General features: G+C 39.8%; 1 protein-coding gene across 10 annotated transcripts in view; it reads right to left on the bottom strand.

The window, feature by feature from the left end:
• Positions 1-20,421, bottom strand: part of SAMD12 (sterile alpha motif domain containing 12) — a 175,039-nt gene that overhangs the window by 140,476 nt on the left and 14,142 nt on the right. For all 10 annotated transcript variants that reach the window (XR_010719497.1, XM_066177000.1, XM_066177048.1 and 7 more), the window contains exon 2: positions 16,461-16,636. Coding sequence is in view for 9 of the 10 variants with exons in the window: in XM_066177000.1 (XP_066033097.1) it covers positions 16,461-16,636 (176 nt within the window). In the remaining variant the exon portion in view is untranslated. The remainder of the gene's footprint in view (positions 1-16,460; positions 16,637-20,421) is intronic.

Genomic DNA, 20,421 nt, shown 5'->3' with positions numbered 1-20,421 from the left:
AAACCAGAACACATGGGGAAATGGGACATTCCCAGGAACAAAGAGCAGGCACCACAGGGAGGCTAAGCAGGGCAGGAATGCCAGCGAAAATTTTCATCTTCAGTTCCAGGTATCATTAAAAAATAAAGCCCAAATATGCCCAAAATGTCCCAGCAACATCTTCCTGGAGAAGGCACCTGTGAGATGTGACAACACTGAAATGTGGCATTGAGGTTTTCAATAAAAATGTTATGCCCACCTGACCTCGACATAAGGAATTTACGTTGTAAGGAGATCAAAGTGAGACAAGGGCTAAAGGAAGGTAAATTAAGCCCAATAAGGAACAATACTCATCTGCTGTAATGTGTTGACTGCATATGTATCTTTTCTGGAGAGAGATTTGTGAAGGGATAACTAAATTAATGTCCAGGGAAGACAAACTGGCCCTGAATAAGAACTGGAAGTATTTTAATTAGATTTCTGAAAAAAACCCAGTTCCCTTCTCTTTCCTGGACCATTTGATTGCAGTTTACGATGCATGAAAAATTCACACTAATCCTTCAGTTTCTGTTTGCAGAAAGACCAGTAGCTCAGGCAGTGAAGAGCAGGCAGTTCTCAAGATTCACTCCAGGGGCAAATCCATCTCACAAGCCAAGATTTAACTCTTGGCTAAGCAGCTGATGTTCTGTAAGACCACAGCATAAAGACACATGTAACTTTATAAACATCTCAAATTTCCCATTAGGTCTGCCCTGCTGTTTTGCTGCCCAGATCAGGGCTTTTGTCTCAACAGCAGCCTCTGGCAAGCAGTATTATTAAACAATTAACATATTTAACATATTTTCCATCAGAGATGGCATATTTTCTGAATAATAAAATATACAGACAGGTCCAATAATACATTAATAAGGAAATCTTCATTTTTATGCAGGTTTTTATATCCATCTAATTACTGATGCATAAATGACTCCAGGTAAAACTCACAGTTGAATTGATTCATTTAAGTCCTTTCTAAGAAGCATTACACTTAAAAATAAACTTATTCCTATCTATCCAGAAACAGCAGGTAAAACTACAAAGTAAACATGCAAAAGAAGACTTAAAAATCGCAAATGGCTTGACAAATCTGCTTTGCAATTTTATTTTAGACCATGTTATTGCAGTACTTTACAGGTCAGTTGCCAAACTGAATTAGTAGGCTATATATTCTCCAATCCACAATGTCTGTTCAAGGGTTTTATGCTGGAAGCTTCTGAATTTGTCCAAATTCAAACACTATACAAACACAAGCAAAAGTTGTTGAAAAAATTCAAGGATGGAGGATTTTTCAAAGGCACCTAGAAAACACTTTTTTTCTTTATTTTTGTTTGCTTTGGCAGTCCCTCAAAAGACTCCATTTTCTAATCTCCCACGCATCGGAATTCAGAGAAATGAACTGTTAAAGAATGTTACCAGACCTTTTAGATGAAAACATGGCCAAACACAGGCAGCAACAGTAAATATTTGATATAAAGAGCACCATCTACTGACAAGCAGCACTTTGACAGCCCCAGGGAGTTCTGCAAGGCACTGCATTCCAGTGTCTTTCAGCTTTTAGGAATTCAGCTTTCTCTAAGAGGTGTGTAGTACTTTTCACATTTTCTTTCTCACCTGCCCTGTCTCACCTAATACATTCAAGCTGTTCTCCTGCTTGTGGCTCACCAGAGCCCAACTGCTCTGAGACACAGTAGCACAGTCAGCCCCTCCACCTTCCCATCTCCTTCCCATTTCACTTGGTGATTGAAGTTTCCCACATGGAGATCACCACGTCATGTACACAGCTGCTAAAACACCACCTTACGATTATAAATTAACACGTTATTACCAGCTGTTTATGAGGACATTTCCACAACCTCCTTAGTCAACAAGGGTTTTCCACACTTAAGTCAAAAACGTTTGAACTGTCCCGAGATGAATAGCGATCACCTCCTTTGAAGGCTTACTTCATGCAATGAAACATCCTACTATACTCTCATGGAGAAGATTACATGGAGATGAATGTTTCTTCCTCACTTTTATCCTGCAGCTGTTTTATTTCTTTGAACACAGTACTATAACCTTTTATTATTTTACTACACAAAATTATTAGCAGATGCACGTAAGAAAATGCTGTTTCCTGACAGACAAGAAAATATTATCAATATCCATAAATTCTCTTGGCTAGTATTATCAGAAACAACCTCCAGGAATACTATCGTGCATCTTGATCACTTCTAAACACAGGCTTAAAACACAGTAAAGATGTACTGAAGTACACTGGCACATAATTTGAAAGTACTTGCTAGCACTATCACAATTACTTATGTGAGATTTGCATGAACACAGTGTAAGAGCTAAATCCCTTCTATATATATATATGTTCACACACATATATATATATGCTTCAAGAGCATAAAAATAGGAAATTAGAGTTCTAACAAAATTCACTGGTCTTAAAGACTTTCACTAATAATCGTAAAAACCATGTGTTGATAATCAGTCTCAAAAGTGAAAGTAGAGAAGAAATATTCACATACGGTTTTTGCTTTGTGTTGCTTCACTGATTAAAACATCAATAACACACCGCAAGCTTATCACTTACATTCTTATATTTCATGCTGCTTCCAAAGGTCAATGAAACTCAATTTACTGTTCTTACAAAATAATCCTTGTCAATCTATTTAGACCAGGACTAAAAGAAAAACAACTGACAGGAGTTTTGCTAAGGGAGAGGCTGCAGTCAATCTGTTTATATATGTGACAGATAAATAACAATTAACAAAACTATGGGAGGAACTTTCTAATAGTTAGGAAAGTTTCAAGTTCTGCCTCGTTTCATAGTCCTACTTGCTTATGTATGCACAGCAGCTTTATTCTTCCTTTGTATTTGCACACAGAAGCAACAATTTCCTGCTTTTCCTCCTCCTCAATTCTAAGATTTATAAATACAGTGGGATATTCAGACATGTCCTAGAAATTATTCTTCCCTTGTACTATATTTCACGCTCTGCAGTCAAATTCCCTCTTGCTGCCCATAACCTGCTACCTTGTCCCAGCTGCACTGTGCACCCACTATCCCTGCAGGCAGCCTATGCTTTCCTTGGCTTTTTCTTTTGATACTTTGAGGTCAATCATATATGGAAGAGTATGAGATGGATAATTCCACAGTTTCCCTTTATATTGTTCACAAAATTGCAACACTGGATGCAGAGGGTTGCTACCTTTGTCTGAATAAAAAATACATGCAAAGTTTCATTGTAAGTTCATCTAATTCTCATCTCTTCTGCATTAGGACAAACTGAAGCATTTGGTAAACATGGTGAAATTGTGTAAAATTAAAATATATTTGGTTATTAATGTTACTTCTCTTAAGACTGATAACCCCTGTTCATGCTTCAAATCTGATTCAGTCATCAACTAGTTCTATTTAGATTGCACTTCCACAGTTTTCTCTCAGCAGCAAAAGCAGTAAAGTAGTACTCTCCTTAACTACTGCCAGCACAGCAAAGTGATTAAAATAAGCCAAATTAACAAGGAAATGTTGCCAAGAGGACAGCTCTCGCTGGTTGCTCTTGATCCACCAGTATAGAGTACCCTATTGTCAATAAAAGCCAAAATGAGATCATTCAGGTGGATGAAAAATTGATCAACTCACTGAAGTCAGAGCTGAGCTGCCAACTCATAAAAATGAAAGCATGTAGGGGTTGGGGACTGAAATGTGCTACATCATTAAATGGGGTGCTCCATCATCAGCTTAGTTCAGCTAGGACACACTTCCACTTCCATTGCATCCCATCTCCTCTCCAGTCTCATAGGAGCCTTTGTTAGATCCTGAAGGGAAGCAGGTTTGTGTAAAAAAAACCCAACAAAACAAATACAACAAACAAACAAACCAAAAGGCAGGTGGATGTGGACATGACAACATAACAATCCACAAATCCAGAACAAAAACCTAACCATGGAAGAGGGTTCTCGGAGGAAGAAGGTGATGAACATGCAGGAAAGAGTTAAATAGGAATTTCATCAACAATGACCCAGTTTTCTTTGTCATCACTGTGCCTTGCACAGAGAAGTTAGCTTTCTTTCCAAATTCAATTTCATCTGTTCAGTTTATTTCATGGTTTTAGAAATCACTTACATTTTGCATAAAATATTGTAGAGCACAATAATAGCATGCACTCTAGTGTGGGATTCTTTCCCCCAAAAATCAGCCCTTCTCACATAATCTGACTACACTGTATTCTTTCTGAATCAAAAGCTAAGACAACTTCCTTTCCAATTATACTTCTTTTTGGTTTATATCAGCATTCTTGTATCCTTTGGAATCTGGAAATCAGAGCAGGGAATAAAAGGTCAACATGAAAAAACCCAAACCAAAACAGAAAAAAACCACCAAAATCAAACAGATAGGTAGTATCTTATACTGTTTTCTTCACAGCAAAAGGCAGAAGGTGCGGTACATATGATGGACACACACAACTAATTGAATTTCTTCTGAATTTGACAGTTTAATCAACATGCTGAACATCTACCTGATCTAAGCATTTTATGTGGCACTATTCTTTATTTTTTTTTCTCCCCTTAAAAAACACTCTTTAAAAATTAAGACCTTCCAATACTAAATTATTTCAACAGAGACAAAGGGAACAGCAGCTATGATAAACAAAGCTGATAATTATTCACGCAAAAAACTTTTCCAAAATAATCTGCTACCGGTCACTGTGGACCATTAACTACAGTTTGCAAGCCATAAAGTAGTCTTCCCTAAAGAAAAATCAATCCATGGTGAAAGTTAAATAAGCATGAACTGTAAAAAGCATTTCAGATTCTTCTTCTACAGTCAAAAATAAAGGCTTCAGGAAAGTTCAGGAAAGTACACTGAACAACAATCTCAGTTTTCCTCATCATCTTCACATACTATCACCTAGTGCTGAAATGTTAGCAATTATGCTATTTGCTCTTCAGGACAAACCTAAAAAAAATGCAAAAGTTCCAACTTACTGTAAGAGAAGTATGTTTGAGACAGTCATACCTGAAGGAGGACATACTATCGTGATAGCTTTTACCTCCAGAAAATTTCTTTCTGTTTACTCAATAAGAATATTGATCATTTAAAAATTCATCTTTAAACCTATCACAAGCTTTATTTAGATAGAAGGCTATTTTCAGCATACGTGTGCTGAAGTTCAGTCACAACTATCCTTTAATAATGAAAAGATATTCACAACATCTTTCACAATCTAAAGCATACTGCTAAGATTGAAAGCAACCAGCCTTGAATGAAAGAGGTATTAACAGCAGTTCTAAAACCATTAGGTATAGACTTTATTGTCATGCTTTTGTTTAAAGCAAGGAAAAAAAAGGCAAAAAAAATAGAGGGTGTCTAGGTCAGCAAAGTCATCATTACTTGATGGATGCACTTACAGACATTACAGGAAAAAGGAAATTTGGCAGAACGTAATACCCACTTAGGAGATTTTCTTTGTTAAAGATGGAAAAAAAGCCTCAAGATATGCAATAACTCTACCTTGTTCAGTGCTGAAGGTTTTCTATTTTTAGACATGCATGTTAAAGACACAGTTAACCCCAGAAGTGCAGCTTGATGCATCATCACAATATTAATTCCTAGACATTGGCAGAATTAGAAATATTCATCCTACCAAGTAAATCTTCTGGACACAGCCTCTACCAGTAATAACTATGAACTCTGGGTTAGGAGCTAGGAGGTAAGGGACATGGAATAATTGGTGCTCCAGACCATCTATTGACTGCTAGCAGTTGTGTGAGCAGAAATGCCATGTTTACATTAGCAAAAATGGCCAATATAACAGCTGCCTGTAACCCAAAGAGTTGCCCTTCTCACCAGCAGCCAGGGCTGCACACTCTCACTGCTTCTACTGTTGCAGCTTTTGAGGTTGCAAGAAGAGTCACATCTGTGAGCTGATGAGGGACATGAGATGGACACAGTTGCCTCTTGAAACCCGTGTTGAGCTTCTCCCACTGCACACTCACAGTCAGACTGGTGGAAGCCCTAAGTACATTCTGAATCAGGCATCGGTGATGGGGTTTTGTAGCACCACAAGGATGAGGATCAGTATCTCCCATTTCAGGCAACAGTTTGCAAAGCAAGACTGAATGTTATATCAGTCTTAACTATTTAACCCTGACTCAAGTGACTCTTTGCTCTCCACGGGGTGTAGATGAGAAAAGATACCCCTCACCTAGGGAGGGAAAAGATACTCCTCATCTAAGCTTTAGGGAGACAGAATCACCTTGGCAGGTAAAGTGGGGACTGGACTGGCAGGCAGGAGATGGCTGTGTGTCAATCTGTACAGTCTGACAGGAATGGCAGACTGAAGACAGCAGTTGGAATATTCAGAGAATAGAAAAGCATCACAAGTTTGTACAAACAGAACGAGAGACAGTTCAAAAGCTAAAGTAAGAAGAAAACCTAAAATGTAATCTCTTTTCTCTTCTTAAACTGTTGATATGTTGATAGAATTGGATACACATGCCCTAATCTCTAAAAGAGAATTTAGTTGTGATGTTTCATGCCACTATCACCAATAGTATTTGTCTTTTCCAAGTGTTTAGGAATACCTTCAGTACAGGTAGCTCGGTGAGCAGCTGCAGATTGAGCTTTGGCTGGCAGGAGCCTGAGGCAAGAGGCTGGGACCGACCCTTTGCATAGCAAAGAACCCAGGGACCTGTGGCACCAGCCAGGTGGCTCAGAGACACAGCAGGAGCCAGTGACTAAGCAGGAAAAGCCCAGAGTTTCCAATGCTTAGACCATAAGGATACAAAAGCCCAGGGTTTCCTTTGTTTGGGCTCCTTCCTAAGAGGCAGCAGCTCGAGTTGTTTTGTTATTGCACCCTCATGAAATTATTTCAAGCATCCAGATATCTGAGGCTCTGCTATGGAAAAGCCAAGGTCGAGGCAGTAAGAAACCTCATTTGACCATCTCAGTGTAGGGGGTATGACTGTGATGGACCTAGGTCTCAGCTCAGGTCTTGGTAGTGTGAATTCCAGAGTGGCTCCTGGATGGTCAGATAGGAAAGTTTCCTCACCACAAGAGCCAGAGGCCTCAGCTGCACATTAGCACCTGTCAGCTTCAAAGAAACATGCTATTGTACTGCTTCCTCACTCTGTCGTGCCCTCTCACTGTGCATTTGCAATGCTTCTTTCAGTTTAAGAGTCTGCCATACTTGGACATCATTTTCATTTTTGAACTAACTCTGCAAATTCCAAGAGCAGCTAATGACAATATAAAAGCACACTATCAACATTACTAGAAGCACAGAAGTACTAGAAGTAGGACACAGGAACTTAAAGCCCTCCCTAGGCTGAATTACTATATCAAAGTTTCACTTAATGGCATTACAGCCAAGGAAACCCCATGCTACTTACAAATGAGTTGGTCAAAAAAACGAAAAAGGAAAAGGGAAGAATTGTCTCTCATTAAACACAACATTCGCCTTATCTTCTGCTTGCCCCACAGATGATACATAGCACCATAGAAAATGCATCCTTTAACACTTGAGAGCTGTTTCCCTGCTCCCTGCAGTGGTACCTCAGCAATGCAATAAACAGCAGTTGACTGTAGAATTTAGATAAAATCAGAATACTTCTGATGGAAGTCAACATCCAGAAACAGCTAAAAAGGACTGGTATTTGCAAAGCATGACATGAGAAAATACTGAAAATCCTCCCTGACATCAGAGGTCATTATTGTTGGCATTTCTGCAGTGCCTAGAGGCCCCTCAGAGCTAAACACCAGTTTACTTCAGACTCCATCCGGCAAATGCTTCCAATCAAAACCAGAGGCATGACAACGCACCAGCACAAGCCTCTACCATTACCCACCACGGAAAACAGAATCTGTCGCATGGAGAAGGAAGGGAACAGCAGCTGCTGCTGCATTTGTTACTCTCAGCCTGACCTGAACAATCAATTAAACGTACATACACATGCAAGAGACAAAATTTTGTTAGCAAATGTATTCCATATCTCAGATTTCTACTGAAACAATAGTTTTAATTGGTCCTAGTTACCAACATTCTTCTGTATTTGGGTAAACTGAGCCAGACAGCAAAAGCTCCACTTGTAGAGAGGAGCAAAAGGCTTCTCAAAGTCACAGACCAATTAAACAAAGAGGGTAAAAATGAAACACACACCTCAATAATTTTCTTTTAATCCAAAGGGTAACACTCTTTTTTTCAGATTACATAGTATTTTCTTGCCAGAACAAAATTTTGAACATAATCATATATATGTGAGTAGCCTATTCTAATTGTTCCAAGTACAGTTTTGAGGTAAATGCAGCTTCTGAAACAGTCTTTTCATGCAAGGTTTCACATCCATCAGACACAGATAACCATTTCAAAATGCATAAGTTGGTTAGCTGGTAAGGTAGAGCACAGAACTGAGTTTGAGATCCAAACACCTAAACTCAAGTGGCAAAACAATCCCCAAAATGTAGACAGCTTCAGGCAAGCAGTGCTCACTTCAGACTGGGCCTGACTCCTCTCTGTGCTCCTCTGAGCACACTGACTAGATTCCATGAAATGTAAGAGGAGTTTACATACCTAGTTTACACACAGACATGTAATTTAAGTTGCTCTCATCAACAAACTGAACTCTACCCACAGAAACTCAGAGAAAGACAGACCTCACTCTGTCCCAGGCCACCCTTTTCCAGACTCTTCTAATGAAATTCCTTCCCTTCTTAGTGCTGATAATCCAAGAAACTCCTTCCACACATTATCAAGGCTACTACAGTCCCACACTCCTTTCATGACTATGACACTTCTCACTCCCAGTTTTCCACAACTATGTTATCTTTCAAAATTGAAAGGACAGAAATTCCCTCCTGTAGAGAAAGGTGGAGGTGATTCTGCCCCTCTATTCCACTCTGGTGCAGGCGCCACATACAGTGCTGCATCCAGCTCTGGGGCCCCCAGCACAGAAGGACATGGACCGGTTGGAATGAGTCTAGAGGAGGTCACCAAGATGATTAGCAGGATGGAGCATCTCTCCTGTGAGGAAAGGCTGAGAGATTTGGGATTATTTAGCCTGAAGACTCTGGGTGACCTAACTGCAGCCTTCCAGTACCTGAAAGGAGCCTACAAGGAAGATGGAGGAGACTTTTTACAAGGACACGTAGTGACAGGACGAGGGAGAATGGCTTCAACCCGAAAGACAATAGGTTTAGATTAGATATTGGAAAAAATTCTTTACTGTAAGGGTGGTGAGGCACTGGAACAGGCTGCTCAGAGAAGCTGTGGATGCCCCATCCCCAGAAGTGTTCAAGGCCAGGCTGGAGCTCTGAGCACTCTGGTCTAGTGAAAAGTGTCCCTGCCCACACCAGGGTGGCTGGAACAAGACCATCTTTATGGCCGCTTCCAAAACAAACTGTTCCATGATTCTATAGTGACTACAGCAACTTCCAGCAAACACAAGAAGCAGATTAATAAAATAACTTATTTTATTATATTATATTCATGAGTTATAACTCAAGTAAAATACACCATTCCCAGACCTGTGGTGTCAGCAGTGGAGCGTTTTCCATTTTAAAGGCTAAATTGGTTCCACAGTACATTTTGTAATCCCTCTAATCATAATGCTATTATTTCCTTGACCAGGGAATTCTCTATTTTTCCATCCCCAACAAAGCAGCCGTGTCATTAAAATACTGCTTTATTTTTGAAGCCCTTAAAGTAGCTTCAAAGTGAAAGCAGAAGGTTTGGATGGCTTTGTGAAACAGCTTCACAATGAGGCAAGCAGCAAAACTGGCACTGTAAGTACATTATGCATCCACATGCTGTATGGAATTGCTTTTTCCTCTAAAAGCTGCTCCATCTTTTAATCTACGTTTCTTTTCCCCCAAAGTGAAGTTGTTTTAAATAAGGTGTCTGTGTCTACATGTGCCTATAGTATTAGACATCCCACTTACTTCTAGAGCACTACCACAGCTTTTTACTGCTTACGTTTGCTAATACGTCCTGCAATTGTTGCTCCTTTTCACACTAGTGTAATGGGAAAGAACACAAATTTCACATTGATAGTTTTCACAGGACAATAGGAGCCAGATCAGACTACATTTCCCTCCTTATGCTCTCTCAGCTGCCTCTGTGTAACCATCTGCTCAAGGCAGCCCTATACAAGGACTGTCTCTCTGCAGTAGAAGCCACCTCACTACTGTGCATTTGTGCAGCCCCGAGCACACCTCAGGGTCACAGACTGCACCGCTTCCCAGGGGCCAACACCTTGATGTCCTTCACATGCAAGAACTTGCATGCATGCAACTACCGAAAATGTTTTCATCCTAGATTTTTTTCTGAAAGTCACAGTGCAACTGTTGAAAATCCAGCTGTAAAACACCTAACGAATTCCTCTTCCTAATATCACCTGATGGACTGAAGCCATAAATAGAGCATGCTGGTACAGGTGAATTTCACAAAGGCCTCTTGTTTGGAAGGTCAGTCAATAGTGTCTTTGTGAACAAATTTCACCTGTTCTACTTATACCACCTAAAGAGCTATGAATTAGTCTGAGTTCATTATTTTGATTTCTTGTGGGGAGAAAACCAATAGGAAAATAATCCCACTTTGAGATGAGGGGCAAAGGAGGACACAAATGGTCCTCTCCACCTGCCCTTCCTTCACTGTCCTGGACAGAGCACAACACACTAACTTGTCAAGATCTCCCACTTCAAAATGGATGCTGTCAAGGGAGATGACATTTTTCAGAATCCCCAGGCATGCAGACATTTTGAACAGAATGAACAGGAGAAGCCAGATCTTCTATGATGAATGGAGAAAGCTTGCTGTAAAAATGTGGGCCTTCATATTAAGCTATTTATAGTAAGAATGGATGATACAGCAATGGCAAAAATCATGCTACAACAAGAATATACTTGGATTTTGAATCAGACATTTGTCCTCTGGTGGTAAACTGGCTTACAGGACCCAAACAGAGCGAGATGTTTCTTGTTTTTCTTGGCTGTGAGAGTGTGGATTCTGAACTAAGCAGCTCTCTTTTGCACTACAGGCACTTCAGCACTTCACTCACTCCTGTGAAATCCCAGAACGGTAAATGAAACATCTCTCTGTGGCTTGAAATGCACAAAGTCACCCAGCACTGCTGTTTCACAGCTCAGGATAAGAGGTTTGTTTACTGCATGCTTCTGAAACTTCAGCCTTTAGCCAGAGGTCACAATTTTGAATGACAGGCTGAGAGAGGAAGGGATACGTACACATCAAACATTTCAGCTCAATTTACGTGGATACTTACAACTATGCAACACATGAAAAAGTGCACTGAATATGAAGATAGAAGCAGGCACACTAATTATTGTGTACTACTAATAATCACAGAATGAGACACTAGAAAGGCACATTGTCCTAAAGTGTAATTATTTCAGCTATGTGATAGTAACATTTACCAAATATTTTTAAACCCACATTCAGACATTGAGATTCTGTGCTCATTTTTGTTAGTCATATAGAAGACCCAATGCAATAAGTGGTGTTTTGTCACTATCACAGTCAGAATTGGAAGAGGGGGAAAAAAAAATCACATTCACACCGTATCCACTAACTTTCATTGTAGTGATCTGATGTGGACTGTCTATCAGTAAGGCAACATTTCCCCAACTAGGGTCAGCACCTTACTCAGAAACAGAGAGAGATCTGCAATTCAAACACCCTGACACACAATTTTAAAGAAAAATCTGGTGGAGCTGAACAGCCCAGCTGGGGTTTTGCTGAACCTTCACTTCAACAGAAAAATGTTTCTTAACTTTAATCAGTTCAATCTGGGTTCTTTTTCCCATATCCTGTGGCCACCAGAAGTCTCACAAAAGGAAGATTGTAGGAAGACAACACAAAATGGTAAAACCTCATTGCCTCAGTTCAGAGAGCATTGATGTTTCTCGACTGCAAAAAAAGGTTAAAAAAAACCTGGGGGTATGGGGAGGATATAGAATGGCTTGGGTTGGAAGGGGCCATAATGATCTTCTAGTTCCAACCCGCTGCCATGGGATCAGATTGTCCAGTCTTACCCAGACTGTCTTTCTCATCAAATCCATTTGATAAGCTTGACACTTGACACAAAAGGATGAACACTGTGAATCAGAAGCCACTGATTAAAAAAACCTGGAGAATTCTTCTAGAAAATTACTTTTCCTAGTGTCTTGTTAGAAAACAATACCAGGACATTTTTTTATTTAAATAACTGACAAGATTTTAATATTTCTAGGAATTCTGTAACACCTTTATTACTCAAAAGCCTTACACTTCTGTGCTTGGACTTTTCACCACATACTTGACACTCCTCACCCCTCCCAAATACTTTCTGATCAGAGCAGATCCCTCCCAGGGAAGCCAGAGGAGCTGTTTCCACACCGGTCAGTCCTGAACTGAGCCCAGTAAGCTGAGATGTTTCTTATCCTCTTGGTACTGAGTTTAGTCAGCCCTTCAGTGTTGTTCAATATAATTTTGAAAAAAAGGGGTTTTTTAAGAAAGCAAAAGCAACCAAAAGAACTGACGAGCTACACTGCAACAAAACACTGTCTACCAGTGTCTATATAGCACTTTTCAACAGAAGACAAGATAAAAGCTTCTCACTTCTTTTACCGGGTTTCTTTTTATAGTTTTTGTGAACATTTTAAAGGACTGTTAATTTCTCTTGAGTCATATAAAAAAACCTGCAATTGCTAGCACAACATAAAAAGCCTAACAGCAGTAGTTGCCATTAAAAAGCCTTTATTATTTGCTATTGCTACTACCACATAATGAGACAAAATGTGTCACTAGATATGCACACCTTACTTAGGAAAGAAAACCCCCTGAATAAATAACCTCGTAATGAGCGACAGCCCAGATTTGGGTCTCACGCTCACCATCAACAAGGCTTTGTGAGTGCATCATGTGGGAGGACTTGAAAAAAGTCAATACTGCTGTAAGAGATCATTTTCTGAATCTCCTTAGAAAAGCTGCCTCCTGTTAAAGCCTATGCTCAGAGAAGTACAGGATTCCAAAAGCATAGCAAAACTTTCATAAGCTTGTTTTTAACAGAACTCTACTCCGTGACTACGGTATTAAAACCAAATAGATCAGACATAGGAGCTAGAAGTAGCATTCCAATGAAAAAAGATAAGAATTCCAGAAAACACGCATAACAGTGGTTAAATATAAGTGGTGTTAAAGAAATAATTTATATTTTTAAATGCACATTAAAAAACCATCCTTTTCTCCAGTGACTTTTACTGCTGCGTGAAAGTGACCACTCAACTGCCTTAACTGCTTTTATATACCAGGAATGCTGAAAAATCAGTTACTGATCAAGAAATTGTGTATATTGATATACATAAATAAAAAATGAAACATTTTTACACTGCATATATTTTCTTTAATTTGTATTTTATCCTGTATATTATCAGAGTCTGACTAAATTATGGACATCATTTTAGCTATGAACAATCTTGCTGGTTTGGACTTGGTCATATTTGTAACAAGGTGGTTCCTTAGGGAACCAGCTGAGGGAGACTAAGATCATTGTTCCATTTTCCATTATAATTCTACCTCAGTCAGCCTATAAATACTAGATTCCACATTCATCGGGAACTTAAAAATGAGTGATCCTTCACTGGAGCTATACTTTCTGTTGTCTCCATCCCAAATATAGAAATAAACACTTGTACTCCCATATTTACATTACAGTAGCTGCATAAAAAGGTACTTTAAATCTGTCTGTGACCCATGAGTTACTACTGTTCTTTAATCCCACAGCTGAGGACAGAAAAAAGGACACACTTCATCAGAAAGGAGATTTTGTTTGTTTCTATGGACAGCAAAACCAGATGTTTAAAGTGCTGGAAGTGGTCTTAATGACAAATTAGAAAGCTGAAAGCAGGAACAAGAGCCTAGGAGGCATCTTTAACTGTATTCAATCTATTGCACTGCTTTGTGCAACACAGGTCTCCCTACTGTGAATGTGAGGTATGTGTTAATATTATTTGAATACATAAGACTGCAAAGAAATTATTTAAAAAAAAAACTATGCAATGGAAATATAAAAAAAATGGCTCTGCTCACAATGTTTTATTTACAAAACTTTCCTGAATTCCTGCTCATCTTTCCACTGTACACATATGATTGCATGGATGAAGTTTCCTGATGGCAGCTTAATTTTAACTCTTAAAGCAACACAAGCTGAAGTCCAACTCCATATCGACATTTAGAGGACAAAGCAAAACAACATTGAAATTTAAGGCAGAGCAAGCCAGAAAAGACAGGCCACCTCAGGCTATAACATATGAATCCAGATGAAAAACATCACTAAATTACTACACACATAAAAGACAAAGTTACTAACAAGGCAGCAATAAATTTAGAAAATAGTCCATTCCATTTGCTTGATGCTATTATGCTAAGCTTATTCCATTAGGCAAAAATTCAGTTTGTTTGTTTGTTTTTAAATCTGAAGCATGCCCAGTTTCCTAAATAAAGCTACTGCAATAAGATGTGGGAATCCAATTGTTGATTTCAGTAGTTTGAGAGCATCACACTTCCCCTCTTCCCCAACTATCTCCAGCAAGAACAGCCTGTTTTACATCCATCAGTCCAACAATCACAGCTCAAACAGTGAAAACAGGCTCACTTACATTAAATCACTGATGCATTTCACTCTGATTTCATTAGGATAAATCTTTTGCAAGCGAAGTTTGATATGACTGTATTCAATGTCAACTACACGAGCCCATTCTCCACTGGGAGCCCTATTGCACCATTTAGCTTCTTCACTCCCAAGCTTGTAAGATCTCCGAGTTTAACACACCTCCTCAGCTTTCAGTACAGGGCAGACTTTCATCTGCTGATGTTGAAACATGAGCAGGGTTAGCCTGCCTTTGTCAAAACCTGATGCTGTTCAAATGCCTTATTAGCTGAGCTTTGTCTCAAAACCCATTCACAGTCTGATGGTCTTGTTACCAAATGGATATTCCAAAGCAGTAACCACAAACCTGTTCTCCAAGGGTTCGTGACAAATCAGCAAGGTCCTCGATAACTGGACACCAAACAGATTGCAAGTAGCAAGGGTTTTTTAATTGCTGGAAGCCTGTAATGGAGGATCTAGTTCGATGCACTATGTCAGAATGAAATGAGCTAAACTGTATTAATTTTAAACTAGATATTTTAGATAAAAATTAGAATGGAGAATTCATACCAAGCTTTTATTGTCAAGGCAACTGCTCAAAATATTTAATACTATTTTATTCTAAAAGTGAAATACATCACAACCATATGTGTATTATTTTTTAGGTTTATTGTACTGTTGGCAGTAGGAAATACTCCTATTTGTTCAGGCACTGAAATAATTTATATTGCCTTTTTGAACCTGCAAAAAAAAAAAAAAAAGACACTCAATTTATTTGCTCTAATAACTCTCAAAGTGTCAGATTCAGTAAAAACTCAATTTTCCACTCCATAGAAATTACCCCCAAACTCCTGGTTTTAGGCCTTTAAGAATCAAAAAGACTGATAAGGCTTTTAAAGAATGTTTCCCAATTATTTTATAACATTTCCTTATCTTTCCTTTGACCTTGAGACCAGCTTCCTTGGTTAGCGCCTGGCACTAGTAATGCCAAGCTTCTGGGTTCAATCCCCGTCTGGGCCGTTCATTTAGGTTTTCTGATTCGATGATCCTTGTGGGGTGCCTTCCAACTCAGAATACTCTATGATTCCAGTTAAAAATGTATCTAATATGACAAATTACTGTACTATACCAAGGTATCTGAAGTACACACATTCACTTGCAGTTGGTAGTCATGTCTGCTGCACTCACACAAGAAGTAGAAGCTTATGAGTAAGAACAGACACATTTGTTTTAAGGAACTCATCTGTGAACTATGTTTGCTCACTGTCCTACCAGACATGGAAGAACTGGCCTGGTTTTTTACCTAAAATGAGTGTAACAGATTATTAAAATCAGTCACTCGTATAAAAATCCACATATTCATATATCCACAGAACTTTTCTCCTCCTTTACCTGCCCCAAGAAAAAACAAAAAATAAAAACAAACAAAACAAAACAAAACAAAAAAATAAAAAAGCCCTCAAGAAAAACATATCCGTGCCCATTCTGCTTGTTACCCAAGTCATTTGGAAAAGGAGTCACCACAGTGCCTAAAAAACCAGAGATCCCATTACTTTAATTATCTTCATTTAGAGAAAAATAGAGTAGTGCAATATCCAATATGTGTGTATGCTACAACTCCACAGCAGTATCTTGCTTCTGTAACACCCACTTCCTCAGACTGTTATTTTTACACATTTAACATCCTGTTAAAGACATTTGTATGTCTTTAACAGGACGATAAATGCTTTTTAAGCAGAAACCAGGACTTCAAGAAGCCTGGATTCTTAAAGACTCACCAAAATAAATAAGAAGGCAATCCTACCTACCTTAGATATTTCCGGTTCCACTTGTCTCTTGGGTGTGTCTTTTGACTCAGGCCCTTTTGGAGTACCAGTGCTCTTCACCGCGGGCGAATCAATTCCTTCGCCTTCAAGCTGCAGATTAATACCTTCTGTGGGGACAGGGTGATCAATACCATTTGGATTCAGATTGCAATGGATAGCTGGGAAAAAAATATGAGAAACTGCTTTAGGAAAGAAGAACCCAATGGTTCAAACATTTAGCACGAACTACTGAGAAGTGCCATGTGGTAACCAGAGCTATGTCAGACCAAAGGAAATGAACCATCTGCACCTTGATGTGGATTCAAGGTGAAATATTTGAGAGAAAATGAGAGGAAGGCAGCACTGTATAAATTTATTTAGTGCAGGCTACTGTGTGGAACTGTGCTCTGCTGGATTCACTGAAGCATCCAAGACCCTCAACTTAAAGCTTTTATTAAATGTACATCATCCAACCATACCTTTTTTTTTTCCTTTCTAGGCAAACAAGCAGAAGGTTTTCTATTACATTTTCAATTCTTACAACATTCTAGGTCTTAAAGAATGTGGGATAAGTAAACCGTGCACAAAAAAAATCAGCAAATCAGTCTCTGCACAGAGTAATGACTTATCCAGCTGATTATCTCTCCTTCAGTCCTTTGTACCACTGCAAGTTACCACCTACACCATCCTAACAAGCAAGAGAGATGTACTCCCTGGGAGTATATAATGAGGTAGGCACTAATGACAGCAGAATAAGGAAAGCATCCAGAAAAAAATAAAACAAATGCAAACCATACAACAGAAATGCCCATTTAGAACTATGGCAGTAGCTTTTTTTCTGCCCAAATTTTCACAGTTTCAGCACTCACACAGATAGTAGTGATTTTAAAAATGTGTGGATCCTGAAGCAACTTCCCCTTTATGTGACCGACTTTTGCATTTATGCTCCTGCATAACTGGGCTACTTTTAGCGTTACTTGTAATTAATGGTCCCAACTTCCCCTGTGTACAAAAGACCTTTGCTCAGATACTGTGGTGCAATGTTTGACAGATCTGAATAAAAACCTAAACTACAATGTACAGCCAAAATAAAAGCTGCCCTTTAACTCTTGCTTGGCTTAGAAGCAAAGGGTGGAGAGCTGGGGAAGGAATCAGAACTACCAGTTTCTACCAGCTACAGATCAGCCCTTGAAAGCCTCTCATGGGAAACCAGCTCAAGCTGCCAGTGAAAGCAAAGGGTTCTTTAACTATAGCACCATTTGAAAATCTATTCGGCTTAAATCTTAGAGTCTTAATTGAAAACTTTGAGTCTAAGTTACAGCAATTTCTTGGTACAGAATTAAATCAGAGGCCATAATGTTGACAATTTTCCCTTGGGATCTTTTAAAAAAATCCAAATATTTCTAAAAGATAAGTGATCTCTGGAACCACTACAATACCTACATATGCAAGCCAGGGACAGGAACACCTCCTATGGGAACTTAAAAAGAAATTTGATTCTGTGGTTTATATTTACATCAGCGTGCCTCAAGACACCAAAAAAAAATTCTCTTTCTCCTAGATTATATCCACCTACTATTATCTAGCTCCTCTAGATCATATTTACCCACCCAAAAGAAACAACTACTATCAACTTCTTTGCTTATCCTCCAGACCACAGATAGATGTGATTCACCAAGAACGACTATTTTCACAACACAATGAGAACGAAAACTGTTCTGTTAGTAACCAAATTAATTACCCCCTGTACAAAAAAATGTAAGCGTATCTTAATCAACCTGTAAAAGTACTCCTAGCACATCTTGCTCCAGTAAGGGCTGATCAGCAGTGAAAAGACATTTGGTATCAAATGCGATCCATAAAAATCCCTCCAACTGTCTTCTGCAAGGATCTTGGCTAGCTGAATAGGAAGACTCCTAGAGACACCTTTGAAACCCTAACACACTACAGCAACCTTCAGAAACAAGCAGTTTTTGGCTGTCAGCCCAGTTTCAGTGCTCACCAAAGAGAAATTACATAGCACAGTGGGACTTACAACTGCCTGGAAGAACACTGCCAGCAGCAAGTTTCCTGTGAATTGCAACTCCTCCCTTCCCAGTGCCACCAAACAACAGAGATTAGGGAGAAGGGTGGCACGGGATGAACAAAGAGACCGTTCTGGGTTACGGCACTAATTTACCATGCATTAGAGGGAGCAAACGACCCAGGTTTCAGTAACATGGCAGCATGAAGACTAACCTTATCTCCTTCTACGTATAACCAGATGACACACTTGGTGGATGAGGGAAAGGCTGTGGATATTGTCTACTTGGAGTTTAGTAAAGCCTTTGATACTGTCTCCCACAGCCTTCTCCTGGAGAAATGGCTTTCCATGGCTTGGATTGGTGTACTGTTCACTGGGTAAAAACCTGGCTGAGTGGGCAGCCCCAGGGAGTGGTGGTGAATGGAGTTATATCAAGCTGGTGACTGGTCAAAAGTGGTGTTCCCCAGGGCCAGTTCTATTTAATAGCTATGAACAGTCTGGACAATGGGATCAAGGGTACCCTCAGAAAGTTTGCAGATGACACTAAGTTGGTTGGGAGTGTTGATCTGCTGGAAGGTAGGAGAGCTCTACAAAAGGAATCCAGAAAGCCTGGAGTGACAGCCCAAGGCCAGTGGTGTGAGGTTCAACAAGACCAAGTGCTGAGTCCTGCACTTGGGTCACAACAACCCACAACAGTCCTACAGGCTGGGGAACAGTGGCAGGAAAGCTGCCCTTGGAAAAGGACCTGGGGGTGCTGGTCGACAGTGACTGAACATGAGCATATTTGTGCCCAGGTGGCCATTAAGGCCAGTGGCATCCTGGCATGGATCAGCAATAGTGTGGCCAGCAGGACCAGGGCAGGGATTGTCCCCCTGTGCTCAGCACTGCTCAGGCCATACCTCAAGAGCTGTGTCCAGTTCTGGGCCCTCAGTACAAGGACATTGAGGGGCTGGAGTGTGTCCAGAGAAGGGCAACAGAGCTGGGAAAGGGTCTGAAGTCTAATGAGGAACACCTGAGGGAGCTGAGGGTGTTTAGCCTGGAGAAAAGGAGGCTCAGGGGAGACGTTATCACTCTCTACACAACTCCCTGAAAGTAGGCTGCAGCCAGGTGAGGGTCAGTCTCTTCCTCCAGGTAACAAGTGGCAGGATCAGAGGAAAATGCTTCAAGTTGTGCTAGGGGAAGTTTAGATTAGATTTTAGGAAAAATTTCATCATGGAAAGGGTTGTCAGGCGTTAGAATGGGTTCCCAGGGAAGTGAGGGAGTCACCATCCCTCTGAAAGTATTTAAAAAACCATGTAGACATGGCACTTCAGGACACGGTTTAGTGGCGGATATGTCAGGGCTGGGTTAAGGGTAGGATTTGACTTTAATGCTCTTTACCAACTTCAATGGTTTTATTAACCAGTTTATTAAAATTAAATAAGTCACTTGGCAAGATGCTGCTTGACTCTTAGCCCATCATGCATTCAAGAGCAATGAATGCTAATGCTTTTTCAGCAATGCCTTTCACTGGGCTCCTTCAGGATACAAAAGAGAAAAAATGGAAGAGATTGCTCGCAATTACATAGATGCCCACTGTCTTTTAATTATAAACAGGTGAGTGGTTAAAAGAAACACAGGCAGTCTTAGGGGACTTTTCCAGAGTTGCTAATATTGAAGGGGGGAAGGGGTGAAGTGGGGGAGAGAACTTTTTTATTTTCTAGGGGTAATAATCTCTTACGGAGAATAAGTATCTTAGACACTTGGCAAAGCTTATCTTTCCTTGTCATGACACATCTTTAGGTAGCCAGCTCTATTATTTTCTTCTAGTGCTACCTCCAACCCTCAGCTACACAGAGAATAGGAGCAAGAAATATTTTCTTGCATGGGTCTGTTATTTCCTGTTACCAGACAGAATACATAGGTCCATCTTTGTGGCAGCCAGAGGTGGACCTCTTGCCT

The sequence above is a fragment of the Chamaea fasciata genome, unplaced genomic scaffold (genome assembly GCF_029207755.1).
Source record: "Chamaea fasciata isolate MVZ Bird 193981 ecotype frontalis unplaced genomic scaffold, bChaFas1.0.hap1 SCAF_1, whole genome shotgun sequence".
Taxonomy (NCBI): Eukaryota; Metazoa; Chordata; class Aves; order Passeriformes; family Sylviidae; genus Chamaea; species Chamaea fasciata.
Note: the sequence above shows the minus strand (reverse complement) of the source record. Positions and strands in the feature narration are given on the sequence as shown.